At 44.6% G+C, this 24,144-nt stretch overlaps 1 protein-coding gene across 1 annotated transcript in view; it reads left to right on the top strand.

The window, feature by feature from the left end:
* C10H10orf90 (chromosome 10 C10orf90 homolog) overlaps positions 1–22,915 on the top strand; it is a 922,956-nt gene extending 900,041 nt beyond the window's left edge. Inside the window, exons 13-15 of the mRNA XM_068255335.1 lie at positions 7,186–7,249; positions 21,911–22,010; positions 22,097–22,915. Coding sequence (XP_068111436.1) covers positions 7,186–7,249; positions 21,911–22,010; positions 22,097–22,135 — 203 coding nt within the window. The 3' untranslated portion in view covers positions 22,136–22,915. The remainder of the gene's footprint in view (positions 1–7,185; positions 7,250–21,910; positions 22,011–22,096) is intronic.
* Positions 22,916–24,144: the final 1,229 nt, after the last annotated feature.

Below are 24,144 nucleotides of genomic sequence, written 5' to 3'. Positions count from 1 at the left end.
GATTGCACTTTTATTTAGCTTTCCTGTAAGACAAGAACACACAGTCAGCTCTAGGGGAAGAGGGAAACAAAGGTGAATGAAGGAGGCTGGTGCACACCAAGAGTGCTTCTGAGCGTTTTTCAAATCAACAGTGATTTGAAAAGCGCTTGGCTAATGTTACCCTATGTGGGTGTTCCCACAGCAGCGTTGTGATTTTTTTTTTAAAATCGCAGGTATACTGCATGTAGCATGTTTTTGAGCAATTCATTAAAAAAATCGCTCTGAAAATCACTTCACAAAATCACACTCACAAATTGCTAGCGATTGCTATTGTCATTTTGGCGTGCACTAGCCCAGAGAGAGGAGTGGAGAAATTGAGAATAGCCTGAGATGGAGCAGAGAACTTATCTGTATTGCAGTCCCACATCACACAGGCTACTTGCCTGTAATCGGACTCCTGTCCCTGTCAGTCTCTCACACAAGTCAGAAAGAAGCCCTCCTGGAGTCTAGGGACTGTCAAAAACTTTTCAGTTTGTTAAACACCTTACCCACACATGCAGTCATTATAACAATGGGGAGAAACCAGACAGATGTTTGCCCACAGACCCTGAGTCCAGGCAAGCTCTGCATCATGCTGTGCATATTTACCAGCTTGCCTGCACTCTAATTTCATCATGTCCGACACTTCTGTGCTGTGGAGAGTCCAGGACTCCATAATCAACATTCTCTCACTGCAGGCTGCATCTTCTTGTGAGGGAAGCTGGGCTGCCTCTCTCATTCTATTAGCTGGAGGGAGGCACCAGAAGTAAGAAGGGAGGGAGAATGAGGCTGTTTATATTATGCGGGCTTCCCTGGCTGAATACACAGCTCAGTGCAGGGGGGAGGTTCCAGACACCCGGAATAGCCCCCTGAGTTCGCCAGTGGGGGGGGGAGAGGGTTGGAAGTGTAATTTTATTAATTTTATTAATGATGTGTATGTACTTGTATATGTATGTATTTTGTATGTGTAATATACTTCTTGGCCACAAGATGGCGAAAGTGAACACTTCGTTATAGGAAGTGATCACTTTTTTTGTTTTACATTTTATTGAAATGTAACAATTTCCTGTTTTTGTGAATGGACGTAGCCGCTGTTCGCGGTCACCTCCATTCACTCCAGGCACTGCGATTGGGTAGAGGACCGCTCGGTCCTCTTCCCCAATCACTCAGCACGGGATCCCGACGGAAACGGCGGCAGTAGTGGCGCGCACACGGCGGTAGTGGCGGCGGGAACGCGCGATGTATTAAAACGTCATGTTGCTGTTAATGGGGTAAAGCATGACGTTTTAATACGTTAGTGTGTCATTAAATGGTTAATATGTTTTGCACTGTACATACAAATGTATATTTCTCATCATCATCTCTCATGTCACACTTTTAAAAAAAAACCCGGAACATACGTGATTATTAAAAGTTCAAGACCAGAAGCTCAACTCACGCCCATCAAGTGGGGAAAACAAATTAATGTATTCTGAAGTTGAATCATTTGCACTGAGAACTGCGGCTCTAGAACTTAAGATGTCACACTATCAAGTAATAATTCTTGAGTAATCAGACCTTAAATCCTTAACTACCTGAACGGCCTTTAAATAGAATCACTTATCATAATTACAACCCTTCTGCCGCATTGTGATCCGAAAACATGGAAAACAGATCCCACCTGGAGAGGAGAAATCACATCTCTTCTGTGATTAACCACAGCGCCTCTGATTAAAACAAGAGTTATTAAGTAGCAGCGCGGCGGGGCGAGCTACCCGCAGCATCGCGTACAGGTGTCTGGGTGCAATTTATTTTATTAGTCTTGGCTCATTTCACCGCTATCTTCTGCATTTGTTGACTGATCTGACAGACAGAGTGCATTAAACTGGACCTGAACTCTTGCACAGGTCAGAAGGAAAGCATAGAGAAATGCACCCTGTATGCACAGGGGTTGGACAAAATAATGGAAACACCTTGAAAATCAACAGAATATATTTTAATATATTTTAATATGGTGTAGGTCCACCACAGTAAAAAAGGGCGCAGGTGGCTAGTGGACAAATCGGGCGCCGCCATTCACTCCCATAATAATTATCGTTTACTGGGCGCCGAACAGGAAAAAAGGGCGCCCGAGAATAATAACGTTTACCAACGGCGCCCGAAGATTTTTCATGTTTTATAACTGCTTGTGATGATTTACGTTTCCTATTTCAATAAAACATTATTTTAAAAGCTATCCCTTAGTGTTTGTAAAACATTATTATTCACGAAACAAAGCGATCACTACGTAACGTAAATTGTACTATATTTTATCCCTTACTGTTTTTAAAACATTTTTCTACACACAATACAGTGATCTCTAAGGAGGGTCTTAGGTTTAGGCACCATTAGGGGGGTCTTAGGTTTAGGCACCAACAGGGGGGTCTTAGGTTTAGGCACCAACAGGGGGGTCTTAGGTTTAGGCACCAACAGGGGGGTCTTAGGTTTAGGCACCATTAGGGGGGTCTTAGGTTTAGGCACCAACAGGGGGGTCTTAGGTTTAGGCACCAACAGGGGGGTCTTAGGTTTAGGCACCAACAGGGGGGTCTTAGGTTTAGGCACCAACAGGGGGGTATTAGGTTTAGGCACCAACAGGGGGGTCTTAGGTTTAGGCACCAACAGGGGGCTCTTAGGTTTAGGCACCAACAGGGGGGTCTTAGGTTTAGGCACCAACAGGGGGGTATTAGGTTTAGGCACCAACAGGGGGGTCTTAGGTTTAGGCACCAACAGGGGGGGTATTAGGTTTAGGCACCAACAGGGGGGTCTTAGGTTTAGGCACCAACAGGGGGGTATTAGGTTTAGGCACCAACAGGGGGGTCTAGGGGTTAGGGGTAGGTACAGGGAGGGTTACTTAGTAATTTTTTTTTAAACGGTATTATACGTTTCACTGTTTAAACGGAACATTAACGTTTTTACAATTGCCGATTTCATGCACATTATTTAATGATTTATAACTTTATAAAACATTAATTTTAAACGAAATACAGTACAATTCATTTTTAAACGTTATCCATGCTTATCGTTTAAAACCCAGCGCCCTTTTTTCCCAGCGCCCCTTTTTAACGTACGCCACCTTTTGCGGCAATTACAGCCTCAATTCTCAGAGGTATTGGTTCATACAAATTGTGAATTGTTTCCAAAGGAATTTTAGCCCATTCTTCAGTTAAAACACCCTCCAATTCTGTTAGAGATGATGGCGGCGGAAATCGACTTCTTACTTGAACCTCGATCGACCATAAATGCTTAATAATGTTGAGGTCTGGGGATTGTGGTGACCAGATGAGATGCTCAACTTCATTAGAATGTTCCTCGCGCCATTCTTTAACAATTCTAGCTGTATGGATTGGGGCATTATCATCTTGAAAGATGGCATTCCCCTCCGGAAACAGTTCTTGAACCATAGGATGAACTTGGTCCCCTAAAATTCCTAAATAGTCTCAGCTGTTAATTCTTACATGAAGGGAAATCATTGGCCCGGCGGATTTCCAAGACATAGCACCCCAGATCATTACAGAACCCCCGCCATGTTTTACAGTTGGGAGAAGGCAGTCTGGATGAAATGCTTCTTTCGGATGTCTCCAAACGTACACTTGGCCGGAGGTCGGAAATAAGGTAAACGATGATTCGTCAGAGAAAATCACATTTTTCCACTGCTCGAGGGACCAATTCTGGTGGTTTCTACATCACTCTAAACGATTTGAAACATTTGTCTTTGAGAGCAGAGGTTTTCTCATTGCAGTTCTTCCATGGAATCCAGATTTGTGCAGCTCCCGACGAACAGTTTTTGTGGAAACTGGGTTCTGTAGGTGTTTATTCAGCTCTGCAGTGATTTTAGGAGCTGTGGTCTTGCGAGCTTTTCTAACAATTCGATTTAGAGTCCGACGGTCTCTCAGACAACTTCGACTTCCGGCCACATCTGTGCTTTGCTGAGGTTGTTTTTCCTTCTCTTTTAAAGGCAGTCATTACTTTTGAGACAGTACCTCTTGAAATGCCAAACATTCGGGCAGTTTCTGTTACAGTAGCGCCTGCCCTACGAGCACCAACATTTGGCCTCTTTGAAAGTCTTAGAGATCTGCCATTTTTATAAATGATAACCAACTTTTGTTTAAATATCTGTAAAAAAAAACAATTATTTTAATTAACTACTTTGGCCTCCTGGACGTACTAGCTACGCCCAGGAGGCCATGTACGCATCTGCGCGCTCCCGCGGCCGATCGCGCGCGTGCACACGCGCTCCCGGCCGCGGATCGTTAGCCCACGAATCAGTGGATCGGGCTATGGTGCCCGATCACTGATTCCTCTCCACCGCAGAAAAAGCGACAGCTTCTCTCAGAAGCTCCGCTTTTTCTGGCTGTTGTGTCCCACATACGTCCCTCTAAGCGTATGTTACGCTTAGAGTGACGTCATGTAAACAAACTCATGGCCGCCATCTTGAGGCCAAAAAGTAAAACTACAACTAAAAGTAAAAAAAAAAAAACCTTAAAGGGGAACTTCAGCCTAAACACACATACTGTCATTAAGTTACATTAGTTATGTTAATTAGAATAGAGAGGCAATATAATTTTTTACCCACCCTGTTTCAAAAGAACAGGCAAATGTTTGTGATTCATGGGGGCAGCCATCTTTTTCATGGGGGCAGCCATCTTTTTGGTTGAAAGGAGGTGACAGGGAGAATAAGACACAGTTCCAACTGTCCTGTGTCCTGATAACCCCTCCCAGCTGCATGCGCTAGGCTTCAAATGTCAAATTCAAAATGTAAAAAAAAAAAAATTGCACCAAAACAGCAGAATGAGAACAACAACATCAGAAATCCCATCATGCTTTGCACAGCATCAGCGGAAAAATGCCCGGGCAGTTTTCTTCTGTGCAGCTAAAAATGAGGCTTGTATAAGAGAAACAAAGTTCTGATGCTTTGAAACTGTTAAAGAAACACCAGGCCTTTTCAGTGCTGCTGAGTCGATTTTTAGTCTGGAGATTCACTTTAACACACATTTACATTATAAAAGTTCTGTTTACATCCCACCCTCCCAAAAAATACCCAAATAAAATGTTTAATATAAAAAAACAAAACATTACAATAATAAAAACAAACAAACATGTAAATATTTACCTAAGGGTCTAAACTTTTTAAATATCAATGTAAAGATGAAATATTTCTATACTTTTTTTATTTTAAACTTGTAAATAGTGATCGATGCAAAACGGAAAAAATGCACCTTTATTTCCAAATAAAATATTGTCGCCATACATTGTTATAGGGACATAATTTTAACGGTGTAATAACCGGGACATATGGGCAAATACAATACGTGAGTTTTAATTATGGAGGCATGTATTATTTTAAAACTATAATGGCTGAAAACTGAGATAATGAATTTTTTCCGATTTTCTCTTATTCTTCCTGTTAAAATGCATTTACAGTAAAGTGGCTCTTAGCAAAATGTACCCCCAAAGAAAGCCTAATTGGTGGCTGAAAAAACAAGATATAGATTAGTTCATTTTGATAGGTAGTGATAAAGTTATAGGCTAATGAATAGGAGGTGAACATTGCTTGGATGCATAAAGTGAAAACGACTGAAGGCTGAAGTGGGTAAACATATCAAATAACAAAAATAATAAACAAAAAAAATGTAACATATGTCAAGTTTTGATTGCTTAAAACATGTTCAAAGATTATGATGCCAAAATGTTAGGTATTTCCATTATTTGTCCAACCCCCTGTATTTAGAGAGTTTAGCCTATCTAATTCCCCCTCATCTGTGACTAAGCACAAGTTGTAATTTGATCCCTCAGCTGTGTCATCTGGCTGCCTCGGCAGAGCAGCTAATATGTAAACACAGGATATTAATCAGGAAGTAGACACACTGCAGATTTGTATCAGCTGTAACAAAGAAATATTTTTCTTTAAATGTTATTATGCTGTTGCTTATCTTTTAGAGCAGAGAGGAAGTTAGCTTTAAAGCACCCCAAACTATTTTTGGTTTTGGATAGCGTGGTAAGAGGAAAAGCACTAGACTAGTTTCTATATTGATGTGTGTTTATTTAAAGGACACTCGAGGTGAAAATAAACTAATGAAACAAACAATTGTATCTATCTTCCTTCTCCTAAAAATGACTTTTTAAGATATTCCACAGTTTTATTTTATATTTAAATCTACTTTTCAAGTTTTTACTGTTTATCGTTTTTGCTCAATGAGACATTTATTGAAGTATGCCAGAGTTAAAATCTATGAACTATTGACCCTTTTTATCTCTTTCCTGCTCTCAGAAGCCATTTTCTGCTAGGAAAGTGTTTTATAGTTGGAATTTCTTATCAGAGAGCGTCACAATGTAGTCTGACCCAGTCCTGATAAGGACCGTTCTGTGTCTTAGAGATCTGTGCTGCGTGGGCTCTGCGGCCCGCAGTACAGATGGTGAATACAGCAGGGCGATCAGACTTCCCCCCTTTTTTCCCCACTAGGGGGATGACCTGCTGGGGGGGGGTCTGATCACTGCCGCTCTGTGTGGTCGAGCGGGGGGGGGGGGGCTCCTCTTATAGCTGCAGCCAGCGACGTAACTTTTTAAAGCTGGAGGGGAGTGGAGGACGGGGGACCCAAGCGAGAGAGGGGGGGGGTCCAACCTCCCTCCCCGCCGCTAGGCCCAACACCCCCTTCCTGCCCGCTATCCCCTCCAGCTCAGGCGGCCCCCCACACCCACGGCTTGGGGGGGGGGGCGGTGATTTCTTTAAAGCTTGCCTCAGGCGGCAAAAAGTCTAGGGCCGGGCCTGCACAGGATGTTAACAATATGTCTGCTTCAAAGCAGGAAGTAGACACACTGCAGATGTATTGCAGGATTTGTATCAGCTGTAACATAGAAATGTTTTTCTGTAAAGTTTATTATGCTGTTGCTTATCTTTTAGAGCAGATAGGAAGTTCTGAGTTTTTAAAGTGATGACGGAGTAACTGAAGACAAGGTGAAGTCCTAGATTGAGTTCAGGTGTTTGTCTTCATGTTATTCTTATGGTTTTAAAAAGAAGTCCTGAGAAAATAAAAATATGGCTGTATAAATTTACATTTCCTCCTACATTAAACATTGCATTTGTGATGAGCTCAAATCGTGACATCAATTATTCATGACTCATCGGTGTTTTTATTTTTCTTGCTCTCCCAGATAACTTATTCAAACCAAAGGAAAGAACCATTTCAGAGCGAGAGATGCATCAAAGATCGAGACGGTAAGGCGACATCTTGACAACCCGTCTAACAATAACACAAGTGCTCTCAGTGGGAAATCACACTGGAGCTCAGCTGCTTCTACAGCTAGAAAGTTACCACGTCCTTTCTATTGCTCTGCCACCATCTTCCCAAAGCCCATCTAAAGCAGTGACATGACTGTGTACTCTGTAACGTGCTGCAGAAGATGTCAGAGCTATATAAATACATAATAATAATATGGGAGGACATTAGACTATGACTATGGTAGGGATTCGATTGTGAGCTCCTCTGAGGACAGTCAGTGACATGACTTTGTACTCTGTAATGTGCTGCAGGAGATGTCAGTGCTATATAAATACATAATAATAATAATATGGGAGGACATTAGACTATGACTATGGTAGGGATTCGATTGTGAGCTCCTCTGAGGACAGTCAGTGACATGACTTTGTACTCTGTAACGTGCTGCAGAAGATGTCAGTGCTATATAAATACATAATAATAATTTGGTAGGACATTAGACTATGACTATGGTAGGATTAGATTGTGAGCTCCTCTGAGGACAGTCAGTGACATGACTATGTATTCTGTAAGTGCTGCAGAAGATGTCAGTGCTATATAAATACATAATAATAATATGGTAGGACATTAGACTAGGACTATGGTAGGGATTCGATTGTGAGCTCCTCTGAGGACAGTCAGTGACATGACTTTGTACTCTGTAACGTGCTGCAGAAGATGTCAGTGCTATATAAATACATAATAATAATTTGGTAGGACATTAGACTATGACTATGGTAGGATTAGATTGTGAGCTCCTCTGAGGACAGTCAGTGACATGACTATGTATTCTGTAAGTGCTGCAGAAGATGTCAATGCTATATAAATACATAATAATAATATGGTAGGACATTAGACTATGACTATGGTAGGGATTAGATTGTGAGATCCTCTGAGGACAGTCAGTGACATGACTATGTACTCTGTAAAGTGCTGCAGAAGATGTCAGTGCTATATAGATACATAATAATAATATGGTAGGACATTAGACTATGACTATGGTAGGGATTAGATTGTGAGCTCCTCTGAGGACAGTCAGTGACATGACTATGTACTCTGTAAAGTGCTGCAGGAGATGACAGTGCTATATAGATACATAATAATAATATGGTAGGACATTAGACTATGACTATGGTAGGATTAGATTGTGAGCTCATCTGAGGACAGTCAGTAACATGACTATGTACTCTGTAAAGTGCTGCAGGAGATGTCAGTGCTATATAAATACATAATAATAATATAGTAGGACATTAGGCTATGACTATGATAGGATTAGATTGTGAGCTCATCTGAGGACAGTCAGTAACATGACTATGTACTCTGTAAAGTGCTGCAGGAGATGTCAGTGCTATATAAATACATAATAATAATATAGTAGGACATTAGGCTATGACTATGATAGGATTAGATTGTGAGCTCATCTGAGGACAGTCAGTAACATGACTATGTACTCTGTAAAGTGCTGCAGGAGATGTCATTGTTATATAAATACATAGTAATAACAGTAACATAGTTATTTGGTTGAAAAAAAGTCCAACAAGCAGGGGTGCTCGGATACCCCTTTTTAAAATCTGAATTGATTCGGATACCCAGATATCCGGACTCGGGTTGGATATCCAAATTCGAACGTTCTGGTATCTGCGTACATGCGGCTATCCGATCGCATTATCCGGGAGATCCGAACTGATTCGGATATCTGGATAGAAAGCCGGAAGTGGCCTTTAAATTGCTTCCAAAACGTTTTTTAGGGTGAATGATGCATATAGCATCATGGTTTTTTTTTTAAAGAGAAACACTAATTGATTATGTGGACAGTTATAAACCCCCCCCCCCCCCCCCCTCAAAAAAAAGGCTGTAAATCAGGACTAGGTTTCAGACAGCGGTCGTGTAGCCAACAATGGGCCTGATTCACAAAGCGGTGCAAACTTTTTCGCGGACTTTTGCGCGCGCAAAGTGCCGTGATTCGCGCGACCGCGGACTTTTGCGTGCGCAATTTGCCGCGATTCGCGTGAACCGCAGCAAATTGCGCGCGCAAAAGTCCATGACCGCGCGAATCGCGGCACTTTGCGCACGCAAAAGTCCGCGAAAAAGTTTGCACCGCTTTGTGAATCAGGCCCATTGTGTCCAAAGTCCAACCGCACATCTGGGACATGGCAGTTTTCAGCCCAGACAGCTCCAAAAAAATTACACAGCAATGGTGTTTAGATCACCATTAAAACTAGTGTTGGTACCATCAACACCATCAACTCCATGGCACCTAGTGTTGATATTTTCCATGTAATTTGTTCATGTTGTTTGATCCACAGTCAGCCTGCACATAATCATCTTTACTACTGACAGACAAGAAAAGAACAATACAGCACCAACTGCCATTCTTTATAACCACACCCCTAACATTGTGATAGGCTAAAAGGTTGTTTGTTATATATACCTTATATGCTCGCGTATAAGTCTAATTTTTCAGCACAAAAATGTGTTGAAAAGTTACCCCCTGGGCTTATATGTGAGTCAGTGGAGCAGAACGGATGGTGGAGCAGGTTATGTTACTGGCAGAGGTGTGTAAGGATTGTGCACTAGTGATCCTGCTCTTGCCAGCTGGCTCCCTGCTGTGTCCGTGCCCCCATCACCTGCAACATGGTGTGCAGAGTGCGCTGCTCAAGACTCCGTGTCCCCTGCAGCGAGCATGGATTGTCACGCACTTGTGCATACGCAGTACGGAGCTGGCAGTCTTCGGAAGCATGCCTTCCAAACCCTCCCACAGCAGCAGAGAGCAGTATCTGACCCATCAGTTGATGACTGCTAATGGGAGCCAGCCCTGGAACGGGAAAGCTGTATAGGACCCAGAGCCTTCCCTAACCTTAGATGAGCATCTGTTTTTTTTTATTATTATTTACTTCAGACTCACTTTAAAGAGACTCTGTAACAAAACAAAGTTCCCCTGGGGGGTACTTACCTCGGAAGGGGGAAGCCCTAGGGTCCCAATGAGGTTTCCCCCTCCCCTGTAGCTGCAGGCAGTCCAGCGATGACTCCCCCGAAGCGTCCCGCAATCCTGGCTCGACAAACCTGACGAGGCTTAATATATTTACCTTCCCGGCTCCAGCGGGGGCGCTGTTGCGGCTCTCAGCACGGAGATAGACAGAAATAGCCGATCTCTGTCGGGTCCGCTCTAATACGCAGGCACAGGAGACTTGTACCTGCATAGTAGAGCGTCCCGACAGCGATCGGCTATTTATTATTATTATTATTATTATTATTTAGTATTTATATAGCGCAGACATCTTCCGCAGCGCTGTACAGAGTATATTGTCTTGTCACTACCTGTCCCTCAGAGAAGGTCACAATCTAGTCCCTACCATAGTCACATGTTTATGTGTGTATTGTGTAGTGTGTAGTGTATGTATCATAGTCTAGGGCCAATTTAGAGGGAAGCCAATTAACTTATCTGTATGTTTTTGGGATGTTGGAGGAAACCAGAGTGCCCGGAGGAAACCCACACAGACAAGGGGAGAACATACAAACTCCTTGCAGATGTTGACCTGGCTGGGATCTGAAGCAGGGACCCAGCGCTGCAAGGCGATAGTGCTAACCACTATGCCACCGTGCTATTTCCACCTATCTCCAAGCAGAGAGCCGATAATGTGCCTGGGCTGGACTCGGAAGGTAAATATTTACATCCCGCTGTTCGGAGGGGCATAGCTAGTCCGCCGTGGATCTGGAGGCTTCCCCCGCCCGAGGTGAGTACCCCCAGGGGAACTTTTTTTTTGGTTACAGGTTTTCTTTAATCCATCTCTGGTTTGTAGATGTTATTTGTTATTATCTATGCCCAGTGTGTATTTATACGACACCATATAGTTATGCAGGATTTTGTAAAGTATTGCGTATTATTTTCACTTCTCTCCATCCCTTAAGACGGTAACAGTTCCCTACATCAGTTATACAGACAGCCACGCATTCCCTTGGGAGGACTTGGTCATGTCAAGTCTAGGAGTTACAGATGTTCTTAATTACTACTTAATTAAGCTATACTGCATCTGAGGACTCATTACTTTATATGTGTGTTTCCACTAGTTAGCCAATTAGAATGCTGTTGCATTTTGTCCCTGTTATTTATGGCCAGTAGAGTAGTTAGTTACCCATTGCCTATTGCTGTTTTAGCTGATAGGTTCAACACGCTGTTCTACAAAACATCTGTTTGCAGAATGGTTACAAAGGCTCCGGCATCTCAGCCTGATGCCAATTATAAACAAGAACTCTATGAGAAGTCTGCGGATCAGGCCTTTGATAGGAAAAACATTTGTGATGAAAACGTTTCCTAAAAATGTTTGTCCTTCAGATATGATCAGCTGCGAAAGTTTTAAAGCATCACACACGATACACTGTACTAAGCTCAGACGAGACCAGGGGTGTCTCCCAGGGCTGGATTTAGCCACCAAGGCCCAGGCATTGGGCGGCAGCTGGCCAGGGGGCGGCTCGACATGGAAGAGGGATTGCTGCCTATGGAAGTAGAGGCTGCACATGGAATACAGAGCTTGCAAATAAGAAGCAACATGGAAATAGGGGTCTGCTGCTGCCAAAGGGATCTGTCTATTACACAGAGAATGAGAAGGGCACTGCTGCACATGAAAGGGGAGCTGCAAGAAAGTTGGCCAGGGGGAAGTATAAATCAGGCCTTCGCGCCGCCTAGGTACAAGCAAGGCAAGCCCCTGTCTGGTGCCTCACTTTAGAAGTCAGCTTCGCTGTTCCTGTTGGCTGCACTGAGCTCCACAGCCCCTGGTCCCTTCTACCATAACTGGTATGCCCCAATCCTCACCGTTCAGATTATTCGGGGAGGCGCGGCATTATTTTCACTGAGTACAATGAGGAAAAGAGTAGTTCTGAGCCTGCGCAGAACAGCCCGGAGGACGTCCGATGACGTCATCGCGCCCGCGTGAAACGCAGATTGGAGCGCAGAAGAAGCCAGACCTGGCCGCCGGCCTGGCCAGGTCGGGTCGGCCACCGGAGACCCCCGGGAGCCTGCGGAGCGGCGCCGAGGGCACATCCTGCCTGCCAGGGGCTGGAGGAAGCCCCAGGTAAGTGGTTTTTTATATTTTTTTTTTTTTCCCTCACTCTGAACTTTTCCTTTAACTGGCTTAACTCATGATTTAGCTCTCCTTAATTGGCTTAACTCATTGTTTAGCTCTCCTTATCTAACTTAACTCATGATTTAGCTCTCCTTAACTGGCTTAAACAAAATCTGTAATGAAAAAAACTCCCCTGTGGGGTACTCACCTCAGGTGGGGGAAGCCTCCGGATCCTATTGAGGCTCCTCCATCCTCCTCGGTCCCACGGCGGCGAAAATCCTCCCGGAGCGGCGGCGACGTAAATATTTACCTTTTGGCTCCAGCGCAGGTGGAGTATCCGCTCTTCCCACGGATATAGGCGAAAATAGCTGATCTCTGTCGGGCCGCTCTGCTGCGCAGGCACAAGTCTCCTGCACCTGCACAGTAGAGCGGACCTGACGGAGATCGGCTATTTTCGCCTATCTCCGTCAGAAGAGCCACAACATCGCCCCCGCTGGAGCCAGGAAAGGTAAATATTGCACAGGCTGTCAGATTTGTCGCCTGTGCGGGGTAGGGTCCAGAGGCTTCCCCCTACTGAGGTGAGTACCCCCCAAGGGAACTTTTTTTCAGTACAGGTTTTCTTTAACTTATGGTTTAGCTCACCTTAACTGACATAATTCATTGTATAACTCTCCTTAACTGGCTTAAATCATGGTTTAGCTCTCCTTATCTATTTTCTCTCCCTATTTGTTTATCTCCCGCATTAGCACTCCTTACATTTAAGGTGAAAAATAAGTAACCTTTGTGAATCAACCCCACTGGGTGTTTTTGCGCAGCCTGGTTCCGTTTTACCTCCCCCTCACTATGGCGGCAGCTGGAGGAGATGGGGGTCTCACCCCCCTCGACATGCACCGCAACAATCCTCTCCTGCTTTTATAAGAAAAAGAGATAAATCAGTAACGACAAACACTCCTGGATTTCTTTACCCAACCTCTGTAAAACATGCCCGTTCCTTCTGGCTCCCATCACGGGATGACAGAGCTGCTCTGACCCGGGAGGAGAACTGGATGATTTTCTGGTTATATATGGCGGAAACAAGGGCCATTTTTCAGATAAAGCGACACGTCTTACCTGGAGTGACTTGGCAGTGATGTTATAGGCATGTCACACTAATAAGTCTGTGATAGGCTTGGGGGATCCGGGCCCCAGTGATCTGTCTTCCTGCTGATACCTTTATGATCGGATGTTCACTGTTCTTTAAATCTTGCTTTAACCAGACTGAAGAAAGACGTTAAAAGGTAGCAGGAAAAAAAGGGCGCCGGCTGAGGGTGGACGGAAAGGCTGCCGCCATGGACTTTTATGCAATTATTGTTAGTACAGAGAAAAAAAGCAGAAAAAAGGGTGATGCAATAAATATTGTTAAGAACATTAGAACATTACAGTTTTTGAAGTATGTTATCGTTTTAGAAGCTTGCAACGTTATAGTTTTTGTCATATTATCTCGTTTGTATGTACACATTTTCCGTTATCAAAGATATTATCATTTCTATGTGTAAAAGGGTGTTTCTGCAGAGGGAGTGGTTAGAGTTAGGCACCACTAGGGGGGTGGTTAGGGTTAGGCTTTTTCATGCACACCATTGAAGCGGGATTGTCACCATAAAAATCAGATTTCAACAGCAACTGGTCTGAATGTATTAAGTGTTATCACATACCTTACGAGCACTGGCCCTTTAATAGCCATTGCCATTCAGTTGCATGCGGGGGGGGGGGGGGTTCTTTTTATTTATAATATATTCCTCCTCTTCCATTTATTTCCCTGCCTAGCTGCTTATCTGAAACACGATCCACTGCTCACTTGTGTTTACAAGCAAGGCTGAGGTGACTCAGCGATTGGAGGAGAAGAGAGAACAAAGTTAAGGGAAGAAATGACATCAGTATTTAGCCTCAAACTGTGGGCAAAAGACATGGTTCCCACCAGGAACAGAATTCTCTTAATTTACTATATAAAATTCACTGAAATCAAAACATGAACAGTACAATACATGTGTTATGTAAGTAGATCAAGTATTTATCTACTTATATATGTGTTTTTTTCCCTGGCATAGTATGACTAATCCTCCTGCTTTAAAACCTTCCTATTCTCAACTCCAGGATAGAATGTATATCACATCCTCCTGTATGCTGTATAGAGGTCTCACTCTGCTATAGAAGAGTGATTTGTACAATTTCTGTGGGGAGGAGGGACAAAGGCCCGGGAAGGAAGAAGCAGCTTCTGGCAGGAGGGGTTAGGAGGGGAACAATGCACTCGGTGCTCATTGCTATTTAAAGATCCCGTCCGTGTTTCAGATCTTTAAACCAGCTGGGTTGGAAACCTAAACACAAGCTAGATTCTTGGCGAGTGCAACCAAGTTCAGTATAACGTGTGTACACATCTTTAGAGGGAGAAATACGTATTTTTCGGAATATAAGACGCTCCGGAATATAAGACGCACCTAGGTTTAGAGGATAAAAATCAGGGGAAAATAAAAAATACAGTTTACCTAGGTGCGTCCAAGTTCCAGGAGCGTCTTGTGGACATTGCCCCCTTCCCAAGATCTCTATCTAAGCTACACTAATGCCTGCTACCTTACAAGCTACACTAACCCCCTGCCACCCCCAGCAGCTCCATTAACCACATTCATTATGCTTTTCTGTTTTTTTTGACCCCCTGTTGGTAGCCAAAGAGACCCCTTTAGGCAGCCAGTGGGCCTAAGCCAGGAAGTATGTACGGCCATTTGTCCCCCTCTTATGCGCAGCCCTGGAGTTATAAGAGCCACCAGTCAGATGCGGGTCAGTGCAGAGCGGCAGGTATGGCAGCATACTGTGGCCGCGATCGGTATGGATGTCGGGGAGGCGGCCGGAGATCAGCCTGCTTGGCTCTAAGTAAGAGGCATGCCATTCATGCAGAGCGCAGCGGAAGGCGTTATTACCGATCCGGGATCCAGCCGACGAGTCCTCCATCTGCTTCTCTATCTTCAATACCGGCTCGCGCTGACCCCCGTCCTGTTACTTCCTGGTCTGACGCTCTCTCACTGCGTGACCCTGACGCACGTGAGCCGCCGAGGTCACGCAGTGAGAGAGCGTCAGACCAGGAAGTAACAGGACGGGGATCAGCGCGAGCCGGTATTGAAGATAGAGAAGCAGATGGAGGACTCGTCGGCTGGATCCCGGATCGGTAATAACGCCTTCCGCTGTGCTCTGCATGAATAGCATGCCTCTTACTTAGAGCCAAGCAGGCTGATCTCCGGCCGCCTCCCCGACATCCATACCGATCGCGGCCACAGTATGCTGCCATAACTGCCGCTCTGCACTGACCCGCATCTGACTGGTGGCTCTTATAACTCCAGGGCTGCGCATAAGAGGGGGACAAATGGCCGCACATACTGCCTGGCTGAGGCCAATATGCCAGTGCTAAATTGTTAACATTTGGAATATAAGACGCACTGACTTTTTCTCCCCACTTTTGGGGGAGAAAAAGTGCGTCTTATATTCCGAAAAATACGGTACACTTTTTATTTTAGAATCAGAAAAGGAGTATCAGATGCAGGTGGTGTCATGCTAAAATCTACAGGAATTAAGATGGCTGCCCGCATGACTTAGAGAGTATACCTTCTGGAGATTTGGCCATCAAGATATCCAGATAGTTTTATTTTATTTATGGTATTTAGAAAGCGCCAACATATTACGCAGCACTGGACATTAGTTTAGGTTACAGACAATATTTAGGGGTGACAAACAGCAATATGACAATACAGGAATACAAGAAAGACCAGATCACACAGCACAGTATGAGTACAAGGTAATGCTTAGTCAGTCACTAGATGGGAGCATGGAGATCACACAGCACAGTATGAGTACAAGGTAATGCTTAGTCAGTCACTAGATGGGAGCATGGAGTTAGGCAAGTTAGGTTCACTCAAGAGTTCTCTCAGATGCATAGCATGGGTGTACAGTAATGGAGGTGTGTGATCAGGTAGGAGACATAAGGAGGAGGACCCTGCCCGAAGGCTTACAATCTAGAGGGAGAGGTAAGCACACGGAAGGTAGGGGACCAGAGTTCAGCTGTGGGTTTAGAGCACTAGTGAGGGGGGTAGGCCAGAGTGAAAAGGTGAGTTTTGAGGGCCTTCTTGAAGATGTTGAAGGAGGGGGAAACCCTAATGGGGGGGGAGGTAGGGAGTTCCATAGTGTTGGAGCAGCTCTTGAGAAGTCCTGGAAGCGTGCATGGGACTGGGTGATGCGGGGATCAGGCGAAGTTCATTGGTTCATTGGGTAAGATTGGAAATGTAGTGTGTAGATTTGTAGGGTGATCGAAAAGCACCCTAAGAGGAAACAAACACAGAGACAATGGGAGCCCCAATGGTGTAAGTAAGTCAAAGTGGTTGATGGTGGTACTTACAAAGGAGGGTTGCATACGGGCAACCGACCACTGAAGGAGATCAACAAACTCGACTCCACTCGGTATCCAGCTCCACTGGACGTGGTCGCGCTCTTTATAACAGATTCCAGATCGTTATGGGAATAAAACACCTAACACCCGAGGGAGGGTGGGTAGTATCAGGGGGAAAGTGGCAACCAAGGGGTAATAAAACTGTGTTAAAAACAACTAACATTGGCAAGATTGAAGTGGCTTATCTCAAGGATGACACATTCACATAGGGAATAAACAAACTTTATTATGCACTACGGAAACAAAAACAAAAGACCGAGAGCCCAAATGGTGCAGTATGTCAAAGAAACAGGACAAAATGAAATAAAACGAGTTTATACTCACAAACGTGGGTTGCCCCTAGGCAACCACTCCATATGCCGGTGGGGAGAATTAGAACCTGACCCCACTCAGGTATAAGATGTCGCTCTCTGTAGAAAGAAATTTTAGGAAGAATCCTTGCCACCATAGGTGGATCGCAATGTGTTAAGGATAAGTACCAGAGGCGCCAAAAAGAGTAAAAACAATTATAAGAATTAAAATGGGGGGAGACGTACTCACCACCCTTCCAACAGACCAAAACCAATAGAAACCACAAAGTTTGGTCAAAGATTCAGCAATTTAATGGTACTCCCGGGTGCTACGCGTTTCACGGGATTATCCCGCTTCCTCAGGCAATCGAACAGGAGCACAAGCTATAAAAGATACAGAACAATAATATTCATAAACAAAGGGGGACCCCAAACGCTTGTAATAGTCTAAAACAGAAAACAGCGCTTCACAATTAAAGTGCAGACCATAGTGCAGACACATACATTCAGTATATAGCATTTTACACAACTCAATTGCTAGAATTCATTCAAATCTCAGCATATGTCGATATTCCAAGGGTAAACCAACTGAAGGAGTGTATAAATTACATATCTTGTATGTGAAACTTAGTTGTGATGACTATCATCACCCAGTTTGCAATGATCTATGCTGGCTTTTAGTAATAGTGTATTTTCATAGTGAAAGCTGACTGGGTATAAGGTGGCTTAATCCACAGTAAAGCAGATTTAGGGTGCATGATACCATGCAGTGTTCAATACATTGAATAATATAAACACAAGGCAAATAAAGTAAAGTAAAGTAAAATGCAGACAGAGTGATGGGGGACTTACCAATTGGGGGTCTGAACACAGCTTAGCGCCTCAGTGGGGAGCGCGGTGTGATGAGTCCTACAAATAGCTTAGATGTGCGGAGAACGCCGTCTCCGCAATGTACTGCATCACTTCCGCTGTGCTGTGCGGAAGTGACCTATAGTGCGCATGCGCCGGAGTGTAGCGGCGCCATTTTGGAAGTGGTAATGTGATGGCAACCAGTGTTCCGCTCGTAGACGGCTTTCCGTATGGTCTCAGCGTCCCTAGTGACGCGTCTAAGTACATTGTGCCGGCACTACAGGCTCCTAAATGCCACCAAAGCGCCTACGCTTTTTAGTGCATTTAGATCCAAAACGGCGCCAGTATGCATGATAACCGGACGGTGGGAACTCCAATCTGGGGGGCAGAGGAGGGGTTATGTGCAATATATTGTGTTCTAAAGATATGGGAGAACTTTACCAAAGGGATATTCATGCCTAATTTTCAACGATCATAAAATGAATAAAACAATAAAAGAAATAAACAAACCTACATTACCTAATAAAAAACTAAATATTAAGGTACACAATTACATGACCTAAAGTGTCAAACAAGTAAGAAAAATATGTCCACTGTTTTTAAAAAAACAAAGCAACATCATACATTTTGATGGATCGGTATAGGTAAAAGAGAGGACCAGTATGATAAAACCTTCTGTCGCTACCAATCGTGGTGCAATCAATGGCACCATAGGTTAACTGCCGTTTGGGTATAAAGCATACCTTCTTCATTTTTGTCTAAAAAGCTTTTTCCAAGACCTCATTGAGACCGTTAGGGATCAGACTTTTCAAGATATTAATCCAGTAAATCTCCTTCTGGCGCAAAGCTTCAAAGGTGTTTGGGATGTGTGGGGAAATTGTCTCTATGAAAGTGATCCGAAATAGTTGGGGATCTCTATTGTGGTGCGTGCCAAAGTGTCTGGAGACACTGTGGAGTGCTAAACAGTTGATGATGTTCCTCTTGTGTTGGCCGACCCTGCTGCGGGCCTCCTGTGTCGTGCGACCCACATATTGGAGGCCGCATGGACAAGAAATAAGGTAAATGATGAACCGGGAGTCACAATCGATAAATTGTTTTATCGGGAAAATGCTTGATGTGGCAGCTGAATGGAATTTATTATGCACTAGGCAACGCGTTTCGTGGGTCTTTACCAACTTCATCAGGCCGAATACAGTACCAAAGCAGATGCAGGCCGAGCGTGAGACACCTATTACACCATTCCCTATCATAGTAGTTATTGCAAACTACAGTGGTGATCTATACCATACCACTATCCATCTCTCGTCCTGTCCTAGAAAGGTCAGGATCAAATGTACATAAATGTCTATAAGTGCTGTCACCATCACCCATTTCCTGTGGCTCAGCTGCTTGGGATCGGGAACTGACAGCTGGCTGGGTTAAAAGCCCCTGCCTGATTGCACAATGTCCGTTTTCTGTCAAAGTAGATATTGTAGACAAATACAGTGTCTTCTTGACTGCTGCCTAAGTGCCCAACTGAGGCATTTCACTATCTCAGTATATACAATATATTCTGTATAGTGCTGTGGAAGATGTCGACGCTATATAAATACTAATTAATAATAATGATAATAAAGAAAAAGTGAATTGGATTGGGCCCAATGTGTCAGAAACATTTAAGGTTACATTGAGGTGTGTCATGCTCTGAAAAGTTACGAACTCATTGTCCTACTGCATCAACACAAGTCCTCTGTCCACTCTTGTATTCTGCATAACCAGTAATCCTCTAATTGTTTTACAGAATCCATGGCACTCAGTGGTTGGCAGTTATAATGTAAGCTTGCAAGGGCAGGGCTCTCCAGTGGGGTCCATCTGAAAATGGCGCCTACGAATAATAGCGCATGGTGTTGCCGCTAATCCGTTTGACGCTTATCGCTATTTAACGTTAAAGCCTTATTGTTATTTAGCGTTAACACACAGAACCCTCTCTGTACCTATCCCTAACCCTAAGAACCCCCTGGTGGTGCCTAACCCTAACCACCCCCCTGGTGGTGCCTAACCCTAACCACCCCCCTGGTGGTGCCTAACCCTAACCACTCCCCTGGTGGTGCCTAACCCTAACTACCCCCCTGGTGGGGCCTAACTCTAAGACCTCCCTGGTGGTGCCTAACCCTAAATCTCCCCTGGTGGTGCCTAACCCTAACCACCCCCCTGGTGGGGCCTAACCCTAAGACCTCCCTGGTGGTGCCTAACCCTAAATCTCCCCTGGTGGTGCCTAACCCTAACCTTGACAGTGTTACATTAAATCCATTCACTGTTTTGCAGTTAAATAACGTCTGCAGTTTGGCTTATGTAGGGCGCTATTGATAAATAACGTTACTGTGGGCAATAGTGTCTGCTGTTTGGCAAATGAACGGCACTATTGATAAATAACGTTAGTGTGTGCCGTTTTTCTTCTTTTTTCCCTGTGCGCCATTATTATGCAGTACTAACGATAAATAGCGATAAGCGTATCTTTTTAATGCGGCACCATTTGTATGCATAGGCGCTGTGCGCCATTATTCACTGATTCGCTCCAGTGCGGTTCCCGGGAGGCGTCCTGCACTCCGAGATCCCCACGCTGATCGGGCAATTTTCCGCATTCCACCGCTTCTCCGGATGTAAGGGCAAGCCCCTGATGAGTCTGGTCTGATGACGAAACGCGTAGGAGGGAGCCAGTACGCCTGATGCAATTACGTCCGGAAAATTGCCCGATCAGGTTGGGGATCTCGGAGAGCGGGCCGCTGCCCAGGAACCATTACAGAGCTGGAGAGGGCCCTAGGAACACTGCTGTGATAAGCTTATATCCATCTGGAGTCTGTAAGTGACGAAGTTGGTGCGAGAAGTGCAGTTGTGAGCTAATTACTTGTTACAGTTGCTTTGCACAATGAAGTTTGATTGTGTTTTATTGAAGTTTTAAAGAAGATTAAAAATTCACTGAAATATCCTGGTCAAACAGTTTGAACGCGAGATCCACCTAAAACGAGGTGGTAAAAATCCAGTGAGCCTCTCTGATTGTGGGTGACTGTTGCACAAGTGACAGCACTTGGTTCACACTACACAGAGTTTGTGTGCTGCTTATTTCTGACAGAGTTATGCGCAGGGCACTTTCTAGGCTAAATTGCACCCAGGAAGAGGATGTAAATATTGCACTCCCTTCCACCCACCCCCGTGGACTCGGGAACCCTTACTCTTTAGGAACAGAAACACAGCCACAGGTCACAAGTAGATCTGCCTACTTTCTAGTGACCAGCCGCTCATCCAGAAGGAAGCAGGAAAACACCCAGGCGAGGAGAGCCCGGAAAGCCGACTCCTCCATGGGTGCCGCGCACTCACAGCCTGCAGTACCGCTACAAGACATCAGGTGTCATTACGTGGTGGTGACATGATGATGACTTTAAGTCTGACGCAGGCAGCCTAGGATGAGTCAAGGAAGGTGATCGCGCTGGTAATCTTCTTTCTTCTTCCATTTGGCTGCACCGCGCGTCACCAGCTCCCTAGCGATAATGTCCTTCTGCCTGCGCCCCCCTTCATCTACTTGCTGGTCTGCGCTCAGTGCGGTCGCCCTGCCCTGGTTACGCAATGTGCATTCTGTTTGCTTAATAGGTTGGCTAAATACAGATTGAAGAGTTAGAGCGTGGTGGACTTTTAGATTTTTTGAATAACAATAATATGCAGATGCAGCTTTGCGTCCACACCATGAATATTACAACTGCCTTTTAGATATATACATAAACATAAAGAGAGTCCTTCTTATGATGCCACAGCAGGACATTATGAACATCTGTCATTTATTACATGCGCTATGTTAATAACGGTAATAACCCACCTAGATGACCTTTCCTTTATTTGATTGGCCAATAGTTGGCGCTTGTGACGTAACCTCTGAAGCCTAATAACTGTGAACTGGTGGTAAATAATGATGTTTTCTTCTTCGAGGATTTACAAGAGTCTGCCTGAAGTTAAAAAGAAGAAAGAGGAGGAAGAGAAGAGAATGTTAACTCAGAGCAACAGACTCCGAGCCCAGCTCTTCAAAAAGGTAGAAGGAGGTGTGACTGGTGGCGTGCTGAGCGAGAGAGAGACTCCGACTTCCGAGAGTAACAACGTATTCTTTATCATTTCCAGAAACTCCTGGACCAGATTCTCCAGCGGACTTCGGACTGATAAAACAAATGTTGCAGATTACCTAGTCCTGCTTAGCATCTCATTATATTATTAACAGTGTTGCTTAGCAAGAATAAAGGCTGAGATATAGACCAAGGCCGACCACAGTTCTTATGGAGGTTTGTAGATTTAATAGGAACTGTTGACAGGGCCGGTTCTTGACTGTTTGCTGCCTGAGGCAAACTTGTGAGGATGCCCCCCCTCCTGAATTGGAATGGTCACACAGCACCCGACAATTTGCACCGCACGTTATAGCTGCGGTGAGCTGCCCTCAAAACACCCTCAGTGTAGGTAGGTAGCCAGGTATAGGTGCCCCCAGTATTGGTAGCTAGGTACAGTAACCCCAGTATAGGAAGGTAGCCAGGTACAGTTGTCCCCAATATAGGTTGGCCTGGCACTTTCTTCACTTCCTAATTCTGCCTGGTGCTGCCCGCAGACTTGTGCCGCCTGACTAAGTCACCTCACTTGGCATCATGGGTGGACCAGGCCTGACTGTTGAACAGCGATGGTGGCGGCGACGGTCCGATTGGTTTTTAGCATACAGCAGGTTAATTTATAATGAAATATACATCTCTGCTGAGAATCTAACACCTGTACAGCTGCCACACAGTGAGGGACATTCACTAAAAGATGGTAAAATAACAATATGTAAGTAGAAGATATAAATTTGAACAGCGCCTTACACCACTGACACAATGCTGATATTCTTTTCGCATTCATTTTCGTGAAAATAATGTTAAATTAGAGTGAAAATGCCATCGAAAATAATTTTGTGATACATTTGAGACTTTTTGCATTTTTAGCAATTTTTTTGTACTAAAATACACAATTTTTTTTATAGTAGAAATAAAGATTTTTCACAGTAAAAAAAATATTTTTTTTTACCATATCGCAAAATTTGCCATATTTCACAAAATGTTTCTTGATTCTGATTTTGATTCTGATTCTTCATTTTCGATGCTGACAATTCGAGAGCAACACTGCACTGACGTGGCATGGGTCACGTAATTAGTGCAACCCGCATTACCTAGGTAGTGCACGCGTTGCGTTACATAAGCAGAGCACGTTGCACTAATTGCTGAACCCGAGCTATGTCAGTGCCGTAAGTTCTGGTAAAATTGGCATGCTTTCTCTGTGAACAGCTATTTTATCATCTTTTAGTAAATATATATCCCCTGATAACGTTTATAAATGCACAGTGAAATTGATACATTTCTTACTCCCCACTCCCAGGGCCCACTAACCAGGGCCGCCACTTCCATAGGGCAAATTGCCCATGGGCTCCGGGCTGGCTACCGCCCAACCCTCCCATCCCCCTCGTCTCCTCTCAACTTTATTGTAATCTCCGGAGCCTCTGCAGAGCTTTCGGCAGCGTAGTGACTCACCTGTCCCGGCTAACGAGCTACTCCATTACAACAAACACAATTGCTAACTCCCAGCTAGAGCAATTTCCTGCCTTTATCTGGTCAGCAGACGCCAGTCAGCCAATCAGGTGTACTGGTATACACCCTTTGCCTGCTGTACCAAATCTAGCAGGAATTGCATAAATTAGCATTCAGGTGGGCCCAATAAAGTTGGGGGGAAAGACCTGGGGGGACCCACCAAAGTCAGTTTGGGGGCCCCTAATGTTGCTTATGAGGGGAGGTGTCATGGACCCCACTGAAACTAGAACTGGCCCTGCCACTAAAACTAAGCCACTCCCCAACCCCAGGGCCCACTCACTCTATTAATTTATTATTCCCCCCCCCCCCCCCCCGGGGCCCACTCACTCTATGCATTTATTACTTCTCACCCCCCAGGGCCAGGACCCACTTACACTATGCACTTTTTACTCTTTACCCCCAGGGCCCACTCACAGTCACAGCCCCTTTTACCCCAGGGCTCATTCAGTCTATGCACCCCTCTATTATTGTTTTCTTTGCCCAAGTGCCCAATTCCCACTTATTATTATTTTTATACTCTTTCACTCCTGACCCTGACACCCAGTACACATGGGCAACTCCCCCTCC

Source organism: Hyperolius riggenbachi, chromosome 10 (assembly GCF_040937935.1).
Source record: "Hyperolius riggenbachi isolate aHypRig1 chromosome 10, aHypRig1.pri, whole genome shotgun sequence".
NCBI lineage: Eukaryota > Metazoa > Chordata > Amphibia > Anura > Hyperoliidae > Hyperolius > Hyperolius riggenbachi.
Note: the sequence above shows the minus strand (reverse complement) of the source record. Positions and strands in the feature narration are given on the sequence as shown.